Source organism: Telopea speciosissima, chromosome 3 (assembly GCF_018873765.1).
Source record: "Telopea speciosissima isolate NSW1024214 ecotype Mountain lineage chromosome 3, Tspe_v1, whole genome shotgun sequence".
Lineage (NCBI taxonomy): Eukaryota > Viridiplantae > Streptophyta > Magnoliopsida > Proteales > Proteaceae > Telopea > Telopea speciosissima.
In genome coordinates this window covers 19,342,372-19,360,966 of record NC_057918.1, presented here as the reverse complement: position 1 = coordinate 19,360,966, position 18,595 = coordinate 19,342,372, and the positions used below count along the sequence as shown (strand labels likewise).

The following is an 18,595-nucleotide window of genomic DNA, read 5'->3' as shown; positions in this document are numbered from 1 at the left end:
GTAATTCTGCCTTATTATTGAAAGATATAAATGAAGGGGCTGAGTGAACAAACCATTTCACTTAAGCCATTCTCCTAATTTCTGTCTTGCTAACATTGTTTATCCTATAAAGCTTTCGGCCACTCCACCGATAAATGCATTGCCCATCCCCCTTTGAACTGCCCCTTCACCCTCAACACTGACTCCACCAACCTTTTTCCGGCCAACAACTCCTCTATTACCCCCTTCAGTTCTCCTCCTCAGCCCATAGTCTCCACTGCGATCCCTCCTGAAACCCACAGCCACATCATCTCTCTGTATCCTCCTCTTCCTCTCCTCAGACCTCTGCTCTTCCTCCCCCTGTTCGAGGCCGTCGTCGTAGTCGTCAGCGCAACAAGCTCTGCCGCCGTGCCTCTGCCTCCACCTCCCCCACCCCCGCGGCCTTGAGACCCCATCTGATTGTCATCTGGTTCTCCGATCAAGAACCAGTGGTTACAATCAATTTATGGTCTTGGGTTCTGAGCCTGACCCCTTCTCTCTTGAGCCTGGCGAGATTCAAATCCCAGCTGGCTCTGTCACCACCTTTGAAGACACTCTGTCCTCTTCTGTTGTTGAGTCGCTTTCGCCCTCAGTCACATTGACTACTCCATCTCCATCTTCTATCACTCCCTTTTCTCCACCCTCTATAGCTTTGGGATTGTTGCCTACCTCAAGGGCATCAAAAAGCCCTTCTTATCTTCTACGCCCGATCCCCCTTTCATGGGCCCAGTGGTTTGGCCTATCTCCCCCTCCTCTGCTGCTGTTTCGGCTGGGCCTCTTGGGCCAGCTGGGGCTAACAGTCCAATTGCTCCTAGTACCACACCCCTCTGCTCCAACCCTGATCTCTTGGCCCAGGCTTGTTTGGGCCTTTCTTCCTCTGTTGATTTGAGCCCTAGCCTAAAGCCCCCCCCCTTTAAGTGTCTTCCGCCGTCGTCGTAACCCCAGTTCCCCTCCTTTCCCTAAGATTCACCCCTACATTGCCTACTCCCTTTCCTATGCTGAGAAGATTTTGCCTCTAAATTTGGCTACCAGAGGCATGTTTTTTGCCGTGAGACGGTGGATCCGGGTTAGAGGTCTTGCCTCACCGTGGCTGCCTCCGGATTGACTTGTTGGTCTTTTGCTTTGTTTGCTTAGGGTGTAGTTCTTGTTTGGGCTCTTGCCTTTTATTTTGCTAGCCCTTGCCGCTTTGGCAGGTCTTGTATTTGGTTCGCGCTTGTTCCCCTCTCCCCCCCCCCCCCTTTTTCTTTCTTTTGGTAATGAAATTATTTATTCATCCAAAAAAAAAAGGTATCAAAGCAGGCAGGGGTCACGGTATCGAGTCCCCCTGGGAGTGGGCAGGTGTTGAAATTATTTATCCACCCATGTCCCCCTTTGGATAGTCCGCCGTGTTAGAGCTCTTGTATGATATACATATTGTTTCCTCCCTTTCCTACAAGGTTGGCCTTTTAGAGGAAGCGGTTCCAACAGTATCAATCAGCACTCTTATCCCCCTAACATACATTGAACCTAGACACATGAGCTGTCTAGTCAACCCTTACAGTCAATCCTTAACCCCTCCCCATGCCAAAGACATCAGGCAGAGAAGATTGAAAGCAAAGTGTTAGGAAGCTCAACCAAGTTGATGAGAAGTTATCTAAAATGATGCAACAAAGTCAAGAATTTGTCTAATTTCTGACATTAGTACCTTCAACCCAGAAGGCCAAAATCTATTTGACTAAGATACCTAGAGTTGGATGGAATTTAAAAGCATTTTAAAATATCAATAGCTTTATATAATAGCTCAATTATTTCTTTGTTTTTATTTTTTATTTTATGTTTTTATGAATAAAAAATTCAATACCAAAAGAAAAGATAAGGGGGGGGGGGGGAGAACAAACGAAATAGCAAACAAATTACAAGACCTTGCCGTTACAAAGGGGAGGCAAGGGCATGAAAAAGAGAAGGGGAAGAACCCAATAAACCACAACAGATCAAAATCATGGAGGCGGTGTACTAGGGGGCCATAGCAAGCGAGGCCAAACCACAACTGGACCAGCAGCCCAACCTTCAAAGAAAGTGCATGAACCAGAATTGAAGATTCTGCATAATGCAGGAAAGCTCGCCATATCACAACATGATGTCCCGGCAAAGGACAAGACAGAATGTCCATACTTGGGCAATATCTTCTCATTGTTGGGCAAGCAATAGTGCGGGGGGGGGGGGGCTTCTTGGAATGAGGAGGGGAGCTTATGTCACGCCGGTGGTAGACATGAAGGGGGGGGGGGGGGGTTGAGGGACGACAGGGGGTGAAGAAGTTTCAGGGGAGTATTTGTGGGTAAGAGAGGCGGGCGAAGAAGAAGAGGCAGGTTGAGTTCGGGTTGAGAGGTTGCTGAGCACTGGGCCGAGAATAGAAGGCTCACTAGGATGGAGACCAGAAGGGTGATGGGACAGGAAGTGATGGGTCAAGGGATTGCCAAACACAGGGCCGAGAGAAGGCCCAAGCCCAATGAGATGGAGGCCAAGAGCAGAATGGGATGAAGCTGGGAGGGGGTTGGGCAGAATGGGATTAAGTGTACCGCGCAAGGGGCAAGGGTCAATAGAGTCAGAAATATGGGATGGGCCTGAAGCGAGAGGGCTTTCAATGGAGAGGATAAGATGAGATTGGATAGTTTACCCATGGGGGCTAAGGTGGGGGGAGTGGACCGCGCAAGAGGGAAGGCCAAATAGAGTTAGAAACGAGGGATGGGCCTGAAGCATAGGGGTTTTCGATTAGGAATATAAGATGAGATGGGATATTTTGGCACAGGGGGTGGGGAGGAGGGGAGGGAGAGGGCTTGATTTTAGAAAGGTTTCTTGTCGCAGAAGGAGGGGAAAGCGGGAGTTGTAGAGGAACAGAGGGAAGGGAGTGGTTGGAGGGGATTGAGGAACAATGGAGACAACTCGAAGACTCAGAAGGGACTTTCAGCGAGCTGGCAGGAACATCGTATGATTGGGGAAGAGAACTGCCAGGAACAGCAGCAAAGGCCAAATCTGCAGAACTGTCGTTATCAATGGACTGAGATGGGCTATGGACCATCCGTAATGTTGCAGTAACTCCATCATGGCCTCAAGGAGAACCAGTCGGAGGCTCACGGCAAGAGTCAACTTTTCACTGGCAATGTCTTCTTCTCCCCCAACTAGGAGGCCTAAGGTGATCAGACGAAGCAGAAGGCAGCGTAAGTGGAGCGGGCAGATAGAGGAAATATTTTTATTGAGAGTTGGGGCCATCTCCTCATCAACGGGAGCTTCTTCTGCTGCTACTGTAGGTATTTTACCGGAGAAAGGGACAAGGCAACGGTTGGATTAGCGGACTTAGCAGGGACCGAGATGCAAGAAGCATTGGTGGTGTGTCCAAAGACCTCGCAGGTTTGACAACGTAGAGGAAGCCAGTCATTGCAGATTTCCTGGTCGAAGGAGTGACCTTCGTTCATTGTCTATCATGGTAATGGAGGAGGGGATGAAGAATCTGCAAGAAATTCAACACAGATGCAGGCGAAGGCCAATCTGTCCATGAACTTGGTTCTCCTATCAGAGAAGAGGGGATTCCCAATTACCGACCCCATAATACTTAGGACTTCTTCACACCAAAAGTGCAGCGCTAACCTTGGGACGGAAATCCAAAGGGGAATGGAACTCAGACTAGCTTTATTTAGCTGCAAGAATCTATCCCATTGACAGAGAACAATAATTTACACCCAACATGCCAGGGGCCTCCTTCAAGAGCACGAGCTTTATCGTCTTCATTGGAGAACTTGAAAATCAAGAACCGTTATCTAGCAGATATATTTCTTCAGATCCACGCACCTTCCATTGTTTAGATGCAGAGATTTGACAATGCTGAAGGGGGCCCTGCTCCCAATGAAGTGACCAACAAGGGCATTTTGCCATTTTCTCGCTTTAAAGTCTAGAAGAGAAGATGGGCAAAGGGCTACCTTAGAGTCACCAAGGAGGGAAGGAGAGACATAATGCAGAGAGAGACCTCCACCAGAAAGCAGACTCGCCTGACTAAAAAGAGAGCTCCAACCCATTCTCTGTATGAACCACATTTACAATTGCTCCCACTCAGCACAATTAACTTCACCAACAAGAAATTTCAACTCAACCCAACTCAGCCTTACCCCAACTAAATGGGGTCGGCTACATGGATTATATTTCTCTAATCAGCTCTATTCAATCCTATTGTAATGGGTACAAGGGTAATATTGTCTATAGGGGTATTATTGTCTTTGTACCAGTTCTGGAATGTTGCTCCTATTATAAATACAAAGGTTGTGAGCACATTGTTCACAAGCCAGTATTCACAGAATTTCTCATGGCATCAGAGTGGGAATCCATCTAGGAATCCAAGAAATAAAATTTTTTCGGTTCTCCTCTCCCTTTCTCTCTCGCGATCGTAACCTAGCCCTACCACCACTACTAACCCTCCATCCACCTTCTGCCTAACCACCACCCCTCTTCCGCCTTACACCACCCTCAGGCCTTCTGCCTCCATTCCGTCACCTCTCTTCCGCCTTCCCCAGGCCCTCCTAAAGTCCTCTCTTTCTCACGGGAGAGTTTCCCCACCACCTGTTGCTACCGCCTCGCTTTTCTCACCCTTGGTGGTGAGTTACCTCCCACCAAGGGGAGTTCCTACTTCCTATGTGTTAAACAATCCCCTTAAAGATTTATTTTTCTCTTTCCCGGTGATTTTTTGTTTGCGATTTTTTTTGCCCAGCAGCCATGCCAAGAGAATCCGAGATTACAACTGCATCCTCAGGACAAGAAGGCGCAACTCATCGCGATTTCCTTTTGTTCCCTACCAGCTCCATTAAATTAAATGGAAGCAATTACCTGATGTGGTCTCGCTCTTGCCTCTTCGCTATCGATTCCCGTGGTCTCTCTGGCTATAACACATGAACGGTAGCCAAACCTTCAGATGCTGGTTCAGCACAGGACAAGTGGATGAGTTCCAACTTCCTTGTCAAGTCCTACCTTATTAACTCTATGGATCAAGAAATTGTCAGGCGTTATCTTCTCTTGATATGGCTGCGAAGATTTGGAAAACAGCCAAGAATACATACTCCCAAGGGGGCAATGCTGCCTCCCGTTATGAACTCCGTCAAAAAATTCTTTTGACCAAGCAGTTGGAGTTCTCTTTCCGAGTATTAAACCAAGTTGTGTACTATGTGGCAATAACTGGATTTTTAAGGGATTTTTACTGCTACTTGTGATGTGGACACTACTGCGTTTCAGAAGTGGGAAGAGGACTTGCGTATTTTTTATTTTCTTGCCGAACTCAACATTGAATTTGATCAAATCTGGGCAACAGTGCTCAATCGTGATCCTCTTCCTACTCTTGAACAAGCTTATGCCATTGTTGTCGCTGAAGATAGTCGTCGGACAGCTATGGTTCATCCTGTTACCCAAGAACGATCTGCTCTTTTATCTGGCTCCCAGACCACTTCCAGAGGTTATACTTCTCGAGGTACTGCAAGTGATAGTGTGGGCAGTGATCGCCCTCTGGTTAAATGTGATTATTGTGGTAAGGAAACACATACAAAGGACTGTTGTTGGAAGCTTCATGGGCGTCCTGCAGATACACGTGGCCGTGGCCCAAATCATTATACCACAGTCTGAACCAGGCATCCTCTGGCGATCAACTTGTTGATCCGTCCGGTCCTCTTTCCCAGAACAAGATGCAGCACCTTCGCAATCTGATGACTCGGCTGGATACTACTATTTGTCTTCCACATCTAAGGCTGCCTCTGCCACTTCCTTACCCGCAAATTCTGGTTTAGGTATTTCCTTAGTGGTAGTTATTCCTTTGTCGTTTCCCCTTCTTGAGTAATTGACTCCGGCACAATAGATCACATGACAGGTTCTCCCTCCATTTTTTTGAATTACTCTCCTTTACCTGGTAATACCAAAGTTTGTGTTGCTGATGGTTCTCTTTCCTCCATCTCTGGGAAGGGGACTGTGCAATGCTTGCCTTCTATGCGTATTTCCTTTGTTTTACATGTTCCCAAATTTTCGACTAATCTCTTGTCTATTAGTAGCATGACTAGGGACTTAAACTGCAAAGTAACCATTTTTCCTACTCATTGTTTGTTTCAAGACTTGGAAACTGGTCGTACGATTGATAGTGGTAAGGTGGTTGGTGGTCTTTATGTGCTTGAAGGTTCATCTCCAGAAAAATTTGCATAGACTTCTTAGGCCCCTATTTTTGGCTCTTCGGACTCTGCTCTTGCTGAACTCAATAAATGGCATCGTCGTCTTGGCCATCCGTCTCTTGGCATGTTGTCTACTTTATTTCCTAGTTTAATTAAATGTTGGAATCCCAATCATTTTACTTGTGATGCATGCAATTTTGCAAAGCAAACTAGAGCAATTTATCCAATTTCAGACAATAGAAGTTTAATTCCTTTTGGTTCAATTCAATCGGATGTGTGGGGCCATACCCGTTGTGTGTCGACTTTTGGGTACCGGTGGTTTGTTACTTTCATAGATTGCTTTAGTCGGACTGTCTGGGTTTATTTGATGCATCAGAAAAGATATGTGTTTAAATGCTTTCAACTATTTCACAAGATGGTTCAAACTCAATTCAATGCCCGTGTGAAGATTTTTCGTACAAACAATGGGAAGGAGTACATGGACAGCCGCTTTCGCAGTTACTTAGATTCTCATGGCATTATACATCATATTTCATGTGTTGACACACCAGCTCAAAATGGTGTTGCAAAGAGGAAGAACTAACACCTATTGGAGGTTGCTCGCTCCCTCATGTTTACCATGAATGTCCCTCCATGTTTTTGGGGACATGGAACAAAAACTTGGAACTCAACCAGGTTTCAACCTTGGAAAAAAACAAGATCTCGATCGAGTCGGTATATTTTTTTTCCTCAACTCAAAGGCTGGTTTCGGTGGGTTTTAGACCTAGTTTGGGTCTGAAACTTGGTACTCAGCCTATTTTAGGCCATTTAAACATAATGAAACTATCAGATTTTGCAAAAACAAAGTCCAATATAGGAGTTTCACTTCGGATCCTAGGTTGGTAGGCGACAACGTACTAAAATACCCTACTCTACACATAAGTTAGTAATAGAAAGCAATCTAAACATTCAAGTAATGTAAAACAACCTAAATAAGCATTAGAAATGTTAAAGTGTACAATACATCAATCTGTTTAACATATCACATTCTATCATCCCATAAAATGTGATTGACACACGTATTCAGTCCCAACTCGTTCCACAGTCTTCCCATGGCATAGTATTGTTGTAGTGTTGCACATAAAATGGTTTACCTTTCAAAAGTTCTTCAAAATTGATGTAAAGAACCACAAATCATGTACAAATCTTGCTGTGGTGTAGCTGAATGATGCCGGCAGCAGCTTCTCCGACGAAATCCAGCTCAAAAATGGTGAAAAAACCAGAGGCAGCAGCTCAAGGAACAGCGTCTCAGTTAAGATAGCTCAAGACAGGTCGAGATATCTTGAGATCTGGAAGTTTTATAAGCTGAGTTGGGTCGAGATCTGGATCGACCCGAGATCTCGACGAGATATTGCACTTTTTTGTTTCGTATGCCATCTCGTCTCAACCCTGGGAAAAACTGAGATCTCACTCAAGATCTCGCGAGTTTTAGTTCCATGTTTGGGGAGATGCAGTCCTTTCTGCTGCCTATCTCATTAATAGGCTGCCTACACGAGTTTTGGATACTTGCTGCCTTCTAGAAGTGCTTCTAGGAACCTCCTCTTTTGTTGTACCTCCAAGGGTGTTTGGGTGTGTTGTCTTTGCCCGAAATCATCATCCTATTGGTAAATTTGATCCTAAAGTGTTACGGTGTGTATTCTTGGGATATTCGGCCACTCAAAAGGGTTACAAGTGCTATCACCCCCTACACAAAGGCTTTTGGTCACTATGGATGTTGTTTTCCAAGAATCTGAGGTCTATTTTTCACCCTACACCTCTTCAGGGGGAGCCTAGGAGTGAAGAGGTGTCTCCTCTTATTGAGCCGCTGGAAGTTGATGTTACCATTGTTGAAGAATCATCTACAAAAATAGAACTCCAAGAAGGGATCGCTGGACAGGAACAGGAACAGCCTCTAATACAAGGAGAATTTGAGCAGCCTCTAGTCCAAGGGGGGCCTGGAAAATATCACAGCTTCAAGGAGACATTCTCCAGAGGAACATAGCACAAAAAGACTACCACTACTGAACCTGCCCCAAGTTCTACTCCTGGTAAGCCTGTTTATGATCCTAGACTTGATTTACCTATTGCTGTCTGGAAACCTAAAAGGAGTTGCACCCAATACCCTATCTCCAATTTTATGTCATATGAATCTTTATCCCCTTCCTTCCATGCATTTGTCTCCTCTTTGTCCTCTATTTCTATTCCTAACTCTTGGCAGGAGGCAATTGCCGAACAGAAGTGGAAAGAAGCTCTGAATGAGGAGATGTGTGCTCTGGAAAAGAATAAAACTTGGGAATTGACATCTCTCCCACCTAGAAAGAAACCGGTAGGCTGCAAATGGGTCTTTGCCATTAAACAGAAGGCAAATGGGTCTGTTGAAAGGTATAAGGCCAAATTGATTGCAAAGGGTTTACCCAAACCCATGGAATTGATTATCAGGAGACGTTTGCCCCAGTTGCGAAGATGAACACAGTCAGAGTGATAATCTCCTATGCGATTAACCAAGGTTGGGAACTTCAACAATTGGATGTAAAGAATGCCTTCCTCCATGGAGATTTAGAAGAAGAAGTTTACATGGAAATTCCACTTAGGTTTGCTACTTCAAAGACCGAAGGGAAAGTCTGTCACCTGAAGAAAGCCTTGTATGGCTTGAAGTAGTCACCAAGAGCTTGGTTTATGGCTCCAAGCAGAGTAACACTGACCACACTCTATTTATAAAGAAGGTGGGGCAGCACATCATTGTGTTGATAGTTTATGTTGATGACATAGTGATCACTGGGAATGACACTGAAGAAGTGAAAAGGTTGAAAAATTACCTGGGAACTGAATTTGAGGTGAAAGATCTAGGGAGACTTAGATATTTCTTGGGATTTGAAGTTGCCCACTCAGCTCGAGGCATCTCCCTATCCCAATGAAAATATACCCTTGATTTGCCAAGTGAAACGGGAATGATAAGTTGTAAACTTACAGATACACCACTGGAGCCAAACACACATCTGAATAGCAAGGAAGCGGATCTGGTTGACAAAGGTAGGTACCAAAGTTTAGTTGGTCGCTTGATATACTTATCTCACACCCAACCAGATATAGCCTTTGTCGTGAGCTTTGTAAGTCAACACATGCATGACCCTCACTCTTCACATCTGGAGGTTGTCTACAGAATTTTGAGATACTTGAAGTCTTCTCCTAGAAAGGACATTTTATACTCTCCTGACAGTCATATTCGAGTGCAAGCATTGATGCTGATTGGGCTGGCTGCCTAGATGACAGGAGGTCTACCTCAGGCTATTGTACCTTTGTTGGAGGTAACTTAATCACTTGGAGAAGCAAGAAACAGTCTGTTGTTGCTCGGTCAAGTGCAGAAGCTGAATTTAGGGTTATGGCACATGGAGTTTGTGAGCTACTTTGGCTACAAAGTCTTCTATAGGACCTAAGTGTTCCAGTAGATCTTCCCATGCGTCTCTATTGTGATAATATATCTACCATTAGCATTGCACACACCCCAATCCAACATGATCGCACCAAGCATATGGAGATTGATAGGCATTTCATCACAGAGAAGCTAGAGCAAGGAGTTGTGTGTGCCCCATTTGTTCAGTCAAGTGATCAATTAGCTGATGTTCCCACTAAAGGTCTTTGTCATAAGTTTTTTTCTTCTGCAATTAGCAAGTTGGGCATGCTATGTCTTTCTTCACCACTTCTTTTATAGTTATTTTAGGCTTACCTATAGCTCTTTTAGCTCCTTCAATTTGAAATAAATCACTTCTCCGTACTGGAGTATTCAAAGGCCTCCGTTGTACATGGCCATGCCAATTCAGACGAGTTTTCTATCAAACTTATCATGGATAGGGGCAATGCCCAGGTTTACTCTAATTTGTTCATTCATTATTTTTAACACCCATCCACCGCAACATCCTCATTTCAGCCACATTAAATTTGTTTAAACGCTAGGGAAAATTTGATGGGTGGCACACATTTAGCTCTGGTGGCGCACGTTTAGATTTCCTCTCGTTCACATGGTGTTTAGGGCATGGCGATTCCTCCTTCTCGGGAGGAGCACCCCCCTGATCCTTGCCTTGGGGCCTGCGCTAGTGGGGTCAGGCCTCCCTCTTTTGCTGATGTGGTGACCAGATTGCTGGCAGTTCCTCCTGTTGACGTGGAACTCAGGAAACCATCGACTTACTTTGGGGAACCGGCGGTGTTTTTTACGAAGGAGGAGGTTGAGCGATCAGAGATGGCTTTCTCGTCTGCGCTAATTGCTAAGTGTAGCTCTGAAAAGCCCTTACTGTTTGTGATCAAGGAGCATATTCGCAAGACTTTCTTCCTGCAAGGAGATGTAGTGGTTTCTTCCCTTGACCCGCGACATGTGCTCCTTCGATTTTCTTCTCAGGGGGATTTCGTCAAGGTCTAGCTGAAGCAACAGACTCACGTCAAGGGTTTCCTGCTACAGCTTATGAAGTGGACGTCAGAGTTCGTCTCCGGCTAGGAATCTCCTCCTGCGCCTATCTGGGTTTCCCTGCATGGGCTGCCGGTAAACTTGTTTCAAGAGGATTTCCTGGCCACAATTACGAGTGCGATTGGGAAGCTCCTGAAAGTGGATGGTGCCACTGCGAACTGCAGGCGCACGGTGGAGGCTCACTTTTGTAAGGAGGTGGACCTGAGGGCTTCACTGCCTTTGAACGTCTGGATAGGCTGTGGGGCGGTGGGCTTTCACCAGAAGGTTGTGTATGAGAGGTTGCCGTCATACTGTGGGAGTTGTTTAAAAATTGGGCATGTTGCGGAGGTCTGCAGGGCTACCCTGAGGAAGAAAGTTGTCGCCGACCCTTCCTCAGCTGGGTTAGCTGGTGTCAGGGAAGGTGACGTGCCCTTCGAGGTTATAGCGAGTGGCAGAAATGGTGATGGGGTGTTTATTCCAACAAGAGAAGGCTTGTCGTGTGATGGCATAGGACAGGGCAGAGCTGCGATTGGCAGGGCTTTGATTCGAAGGGGTGGGCGATGGAAGCTTGCTGTGCAACTATCGGCTGTCCACCGAGAGGCAGTGGTTAAGGTGGATGACCATAGCAGTCGTGCAGTTCAGTCGGTGGCTGTTACTGTTCAACCTGAGGGTGGGGCTGGAGTGTTGACGAAGACTGTTGCTGCACTCCCTGAGGCGGAAGGCGTGGTTGACGATCGGGCCTTAGAGGAGGGAGAAATCCCCTGCAACGATGGTGAGCTCGTCAGGGCAGGGGAGGGCGATTGCAGAGTTATGGTACTTGTTGCGCCTACTCAGGAGAGGGTGGGGGTGTGCGCAAGAGCTTTTAAGGAGGTGGTTTGTGGTGGCAGTGCTAGTGATGATTGTTCGCAGTCAGCGGGGGAGCGATCGAGGCCTTTCTTACTGCATAGAGACCTAGCTAAACACACCAGGGATGACTCACAGGTGGCTGAGTTGGCTGGCCCCACTTTGGACAGAATAGTTTTACTGGAGAGCTTTAAGAGGTTTAATGCCTCAATTGAGGGCAGGATTCACAGAACTGTCGACAGGTTGGGGGAGGAGCATAGAGCCTCTGAGCTTGCGGGGACTCGTGCAAGGAAGCGGCTGAAGCAGGTGTCCTCTCGAGCTGCATTGCTTAGTGCTGCACAGGTATACAAAAGAAAGAAAATCAGAAAGGCCAAGCGGGGTCGACCGGCAAGGGAGGGGACTGATCAGCATGTCACGAGATCCATGAGATCGGTAGAGGCTTCGCTCAACGTTTCCAAATGAATTGTTTATTTTGGAACGCACGGGGGATTGGGAATAAGCCTACTTCAAGACGGTTAAAAACTCTGGTAAGTCAGCATCAGATTGATATTGTTGCTATTGCAGAGCCTAAGGCGCAGGCCTCTAAGGCGCGATTGATTTTGCGAAGGGTTGGGTTGGACTCAGTGCATGTCCTGGATAGGCTGTGGGTCTTCTGGAGGGCCTCGATGCAAGTGACAGACTGACAGTGATGGAGGAGCATCAACAGTTTGTCACCTTACGGAGTGTGGATATTGGTGGGGGGACTTTTCTTATTACTTTTGTTCATGGCCTTTATTCGGTACTGGAGAAACGAGAGATGTGGACCAGGCTGGAGATGTTCTCCAGGACCATTGCATGCCTGTGGGCAGTAGGGGGTGATTTTAATGTTGTTGCTTCCCTTGCGGAAAAGGCGGGTGGCAGACCTGCCTGTTCGTATTCCCTAAAGGAGTTTGGAAGCTTTGTGAGTGGTGCTGGCCTCCTGGATGCGGGTTTCTCGGGTAGCGTTTTTACCTGGTCGAATAACCAGGTTGGTGCTAGGAGGGTTATGGACAGGTTGGACCAGTTCTTGGTTAATGCGGAGTGGGCTGGTGCTTTCCCCAGGTGTGATGTTACTCATCTCAATAGGACCTGTTCTGATCATGCACCGATTTGGATGCCCTTTGCTGCTGCCCGCGAGCATTCTTGGTCGCCTTTCAAATTCCAACAAATGTGGCCGCTTCATCCGGAGTTTATGGAGTTTGTCCGGATCCAGTGGGGTAAACCGATGCTTGGTTCGCAGCTCTTTGTGTTATTCCTAGAGCTCAATGACCTTCGTCGTGCTCTCCGTGTCTGGAATAAGGAGGTTTTTGGTAATATCCATCAGAAGGTTAAGGATGCGGAAGATGTTGTTAGCAGGGCAGAAGCGGACTCGGACCGGTGTAACAGTGTCGAGTCCAGGGGGGTTCTGAAGGAGGCCAGGAATGCTCTTCAGGGGGTTCTATTGCAGGAGAAGATTTTCTGGAGATAGAAATTGAGGGTAACCTGGTTAAAGGAGGGGGACCGGAACACGAAGTTCTTTCATTCCATGGTAAATATCAAAAGGAGGACGGCTAGCATTAGCAAGATTAAGGGAATTAATGGTGAGTGGATTTCTGACACTGATGCAGTTCAAGTTGAGGTTGTGCGGCATTTTTCAGGGATTTTTGCTTCTCAGGGTTGCGTGGTTGATGAGGGATTGTTGTCGTTGATTCCCAAAGTTGTGACTGATTCAGATAACTCCTCTCTGCTGTTAACTCCTTCTGAGGAGGAGGTGTGGGAGGCTGCTTTTGTCCTATCAGATGACAGTGCTCTTGGTCCAGATGGCTTTTCAGGGGTTTTCTTCACGGCCTGCTAGGAGGTGGTAGGCAATGATGTCTGGGCTGCAATGAAGGACTTCTTTGCAGGAGGGGCTCTACCTAGAAGCTTTACCTCAGCCAACCTTGTGTGTATTCCGAAGGACAACCCTGAGGTAATGGCAGACTTTCGGCTTATTAGTCTCTGTAACTTTTCCTATAAAATTTTTGCCAAGATCATTACTTCTAGGCTGGCAGGGCTCCTTCCATCCTTAGTGGCAAAGGAGCAAGGTGAGTTTGTGTAGGGCAGGTGCATACATGATAATATAGCCATTGTTCAAGAGGTGACTCAAGACTTGAACCAGAAGACGAGGGGAGGCAACGTGATCCTCAAACTGGACATGGCTAAGGCCTATGACCGGCTGGAATGGAAGTTCCTTTGGTTGGTTCTCTCTCGGTTTGGTTTTGGTGACGGGTGGATTTCTCTGATAAGGAAGACTATGGAGAACTGCTGGTTTTCTATTGTTATGGGGGGGCAGGCAGTCCGGGTTCTTTAAATCCTCTAAGGGGGTACGGCAAGGGGACCCCCTCTCTCCTGCTCTGTTTATTTTGGCAGAGGAGTTTCTAAGCAGGGGAATAAAAGGGCTATTTGTTGATGGGCATGCAGGGTTCTACAGGCTTCCAAGAGGGTGCCCTGGGGTTTTTCATTGCCTCTTTGCGAACGACACCATCATTTTCTCTAGAGGGTTAAAGAACTCTCTCCAGTATGGGTTTCATTGGCAGATATGAAGGTTTTTCGGGTCAGCTCATTAACAGGCAAAAAAGCTTTTTTGTGTTGGGGGACAAAGCCTCAACGGTTGCAGCCCATATGGTTGGGGCGGTCACTGGCTTCCACAGGAGGTCGCTCCGGATCACTTACTTGGGAGCTCCCCTTCACTCGGATAGGCTCAAAATTTGTTACTTTGATGGGCTGGTGGAGAAGATCAGGAGTAAGGTGGTGGGTTGGTGTCCTCTGGAGGTCGTGTAACGCTCTTAAGGCATGTTCTCTCTACTATGCCGATTCATGTTCTGGCCACTCTGGATCCACCTAAGTTGTCCTTCGTAGGCTCTATGGGATCTTTTCTTATTTCCTTTGGGGCAGCTCGGAATGGGGTAATCGCAGGCACTGGGTGAGTTGGCAAAAGGTTTGTAGGCCGCTCGAGGAAGGGGGCTGGGAATTCGGCTCCTTGAGGATGTAGGCCTCTCCCTCAGGCTAAAAGACCTTTGGAAAGCTTTGTTAGATCATTCGCTATGGAGTGGCTTCTTCAGAGCTAAGTACTTTAAAAATATGTATGCGTCGCTAGCAGGAATGGTGGGGAATGGCTCTAAGACTTGGCGTAGCACGTTGAAGTTCAAGGGGTTCATGATGGAGAGGTCAAGGTGACTCCTTGGGGCTGGCAATATCCCCTTTTGGCTTGATAACTGGGTGGGGGTTGGCCCCTTGATCGATTTTGTTGACAACGGTCTGCTAGTCGATCTGGATCTGTGTGTTAAGGATGTGGCAGATGAGGAGGGATGTTGGAGGGAGGAAATCTTAAGCCTCATTGATTCTGAGGCAGTCAGAAACAACATCACCTTGGGGAATTTTGTGCTTTCGGATAGAGACGATGTCTTGGTGCGGTCTCCTGCTAGTGATGGCCTTTTCTCTACAAGGTCGGTATGGAACGAGATTCAACGTGGGTCACCAGGAACTTCCTTCGCTAAATGGGTCTGGTGTCAAGCGCTGCCCTTGAAGGTGGCTTTCTTTTCTTGGCAGCTTCTTATGGGTAAGATCCCCACCGATGATTCTCTAATGGCACTTGGTATCCCACTGGCATCCAGATGCAACTGTTGTGGACAGCCAAGGAGGGAGACCACGGATCATTGCTTGGGTTCTGGAGGTACGGCTTCTAAGGTTTAGGTTTTCTTTTCTCAGCTTTTGGACATACCTTTTCTGCCCTCTCAGGATGTCAGAAGTTGAGTGTTACTCTGGCAAGAATCGGCGGGCTGCAAGAGTCTTAGTGCCTACATAACAGGGATCTTGCCTGCGTTGATTATTTGGGAGCTTTGGAAGGAGAGAAACAATAGAAGGCATGGGGAGAGATGTCGTACTGCAGCCTCCATTATTGAGCGAATTAGAGGATGGGTAAGAGAGGTGAACCTGCCCTCCAAGATCGGTCGGCTGGGATCCTCTAGGGATGACTTAATTCTTCAGTGTTTTGGCCTTTTGGCGCCACCTGCAAAGCTGAAACGCCCCCTCCCCATTTACTGGTGCCCCCTTTTCTCTCAGTTAAGCTTAATGTGGATGGTGCTTGCAAGGGGAACCCTGGACAAGGTGGAGGGGGAGGAGTGATTAGGGATAGGAATGGAGTGGTGCTGGCTGCTTTTGCTAACTTCTATGGAGAATGCACTAATTCCATAGCTGAGCTCAGAGCGCTGAGAGATGGTTTGTGTCTGTGCCAAGAGCTTGGTTTGGCTGAGATGGTGGTAAACTCTGACTCGGCTACCACGGTTAGAATGGTCAACCTCAAGAAGTGTACTTTATGGAAGGGATGGTACTGGTTCCACGAAGTTTTGGCTCTTGTCTCCATTACTCAAGCTAATGTAACTTTCGCATTTCATGAAAGCAACAGAGCAGCGGATTGGCTGGCTAATCACGCTTGTGAAACGGGTTCCTCTTTCACCTTCCATCAAGGCAGTATGCCGGGTGGGGGTTTCATAGGTTTTATTAGGGAAGACAAAGCAGGAATGCCAGTCTTCAGGATTTAGCGCGCATGATTTTTCTTGTATGGGGAGTGAGGTTTCCCTTAGAGAGGCCCTTGAGTGGTTGTGGGCTGTGGGTTGAGGTAAGGTGGAATGTCCCCCTCTTGTATTCTTTGATTATTTTTGGAGATAAATAAAATGCTTGGGGCTGGCCCGGATCCCAGGTAATATTCGGGTTTAAAAAAAAAAAAAAAAGTTTGTTTACAAGTTTTTTCCTTACTGCCCAACATTCAGCACCATGTCATTGTTGGTCGTATAATGTTTCTATAAATTTCCCTTTTGAATTGTAAAGGGAATAAGGGATACATCGATCACACAACATTCTAGATGCAACCCCTCCATTTCATCCATCCTATTCCGCAAGCCCCCCACTTTGACTATCAGCAAAGTACCAAAGTGGTTGCGGGAGCGGAACGAGACGCTTTGGTTACCGGCGAACGCTTCCAAAGGTGATCCTCTTGAGTTTCCGGCTGTTTCCTCCGCTCAAGAGAGAGAGATTATGTACAAGATTTGGAACGGCAAGTCAAATCCTGACTCTTTCATAGTCAGTTCTAGGAAAAGTTTGACTTTAGCACTTTCACAAAGGAGGTTTGTGGAGAAGTTGCTTGAGTTGTTTGGCATGAGCAAGGCGAAGCCAGTGAAAACATACTCTAATTTGTTCATTCTTTATATTTAACACCCATCCACCACAACATCCTCATTTCAGCCACATTAAGTTTGTTTAAAAGTTTTTTCCTTACTGCCCAACATTCAGCACCATGTCATTGTTGGTCGTATAATGTTTCTACAAATTTCCTTTTTGAATTGTAAAGGGAATAAGGGATACATCGATCACACAACATTCCTGATGCACCCCTCCATTTCATCAACCCTATTCGAATTTCTTGTATAATATCATCCTCTATTTCTCCTTCTTTATTAATGATTTTTTTTTTTTTTGGTAGGATCTTTATTAATGATTGAACCTAGGAATCTAAAGTTATCACTTTTTGGTAACTCCCCATCATCAAATTTCACCACCCACTCTCAGCCCTATTATTATTAAAGTTACACATCATAATCATATACTTTTTTTTGTTCTACTGATTTTATAACCTTTGGATTCCAAGGTTGATCTCCATAAATCCAACTTTATATTTATCACAGCATTTGTTTCATCCACCAAAACAATGCAGCTGCAAAAAGCATAAATCAAGGGATCTGGTATTGAATGTCTCTAGTCAACTCATCCAAGATTAGTGCAAACAAACACAGGCTTAGAGCCGAACTTTGGTGTAATCCAACTGTTATTGGGAATTCACTACCCTGTCCCCTAACAGTTCTTATGCTAGTCACAAAATATCATTATATATATCTTTAATTATGTCCAAGTATTTACTCGAAACATTTTTCTTTTCTAAAACTTGGCCAATTAAATCTCTAGGAATTCTATCATAAGCTTTGAGGTAGCTTAAAACTTCAGTACTTCACCAACAAGAAATCTGTTATTCTTACATTTGATAGCGTAACAGAGATGGAAGCTATCTGGGGGGTGAAATATAAAGTTAATCATTGTAAATTATAAGATAGAAACATCAGCCAACAGTAGTTCAGTAAAATGAGAAAAACAAAACCATAATTGTCACGGTGCCTAGGCGACCCTAGGCATTGGTGGAGCGGAAAAAATAAGGCGATGCCAACAAGGCACCTACACGCCCGCCTTGACAACTATGAACAAAATAATGCTAATAATAAAAGCTCAATTTATAAAATTACATACATTGCTCAAAAACTGGAAAGCCATCTGTATCCCATGGTTCTCTTTGATATACATAAAGAGACGTATAACCTGAAAAACACAAATTTGATGAAGTCTGTCAGTATATGACAAGATCCAACTCCAAAGGAATAGAGGGACATGAAAATGGTCAGAAGGAAGCACAGCTAAGCCACCCAGACATTAAATCCAACAGGGGACATAGTATACGGAAACAAAGGGGCTATTTTGCAATGTCTATAGTAGCCATCATTCTCAGATTTATGTGATGGCTTTTCCACCTTTTTCTATATAATAAAATGAAATCATAAGAAGAAAAAAAAAAATCTGTCGCCACCCCTCTCTCTATTGTAAGAATATTTATTTATTTATTTGACTTTTGTTTTTCTATGTCAAATATACAGTGGCCAGTCTTCAACCTTGAATAACAAAACAAGAAAGGATATAGTTTTAAGTTTGTGTACCACATAAACGACAATGATATGATTTATTTGATTATAGTAGTAGTAATCTTTCTTATGATATACTTATTCAATTGATTCGAATGGAGTATTATTAATTTGTGTTATGGCCATAGAGTAAGAATTCTGAAATAAGTTACATGCAGAACATAAAGCTTTCATCTATTATAACTAAATCCATTAATTTTAATTAGTAAGAGACCATTAGATAAAACATTCCTAATATGTATTGATTTTGAATGATGTGTTACACTTATAACATTCTCATTTTCAATAAAATTGCTTTAAAGAACAACTCAATTTATTTGCCTTATCATGGAGAACAA

The 18,595-nt window shown here is 45.4% G+C and overlaps 1 protein-coding gene across 1 annotated transcript in view; it reads right to left on the bottom strand.

Moving 5' to 3' along the window:
- The window catches only part of LOC122654328 (UDP-glucose:glycoprotein glucosyltransferase), a 155,638-nt gene that overhangs the window by 66,633 nt on the left and 70,410 nt on the right, over window positions 1-18,595 (bottom strand). The window contains exon 13 of the mRNA XM_043848377.1: window positions 17,812-17,880. Within this exon, the coding sequence (XP_043704312.1) occupies window positions 17,812-17,880 (69 nt within the window). The remainder of the gene's footprint in view (window positions 1-17,811; window positions 17,881-18,595) is intronic.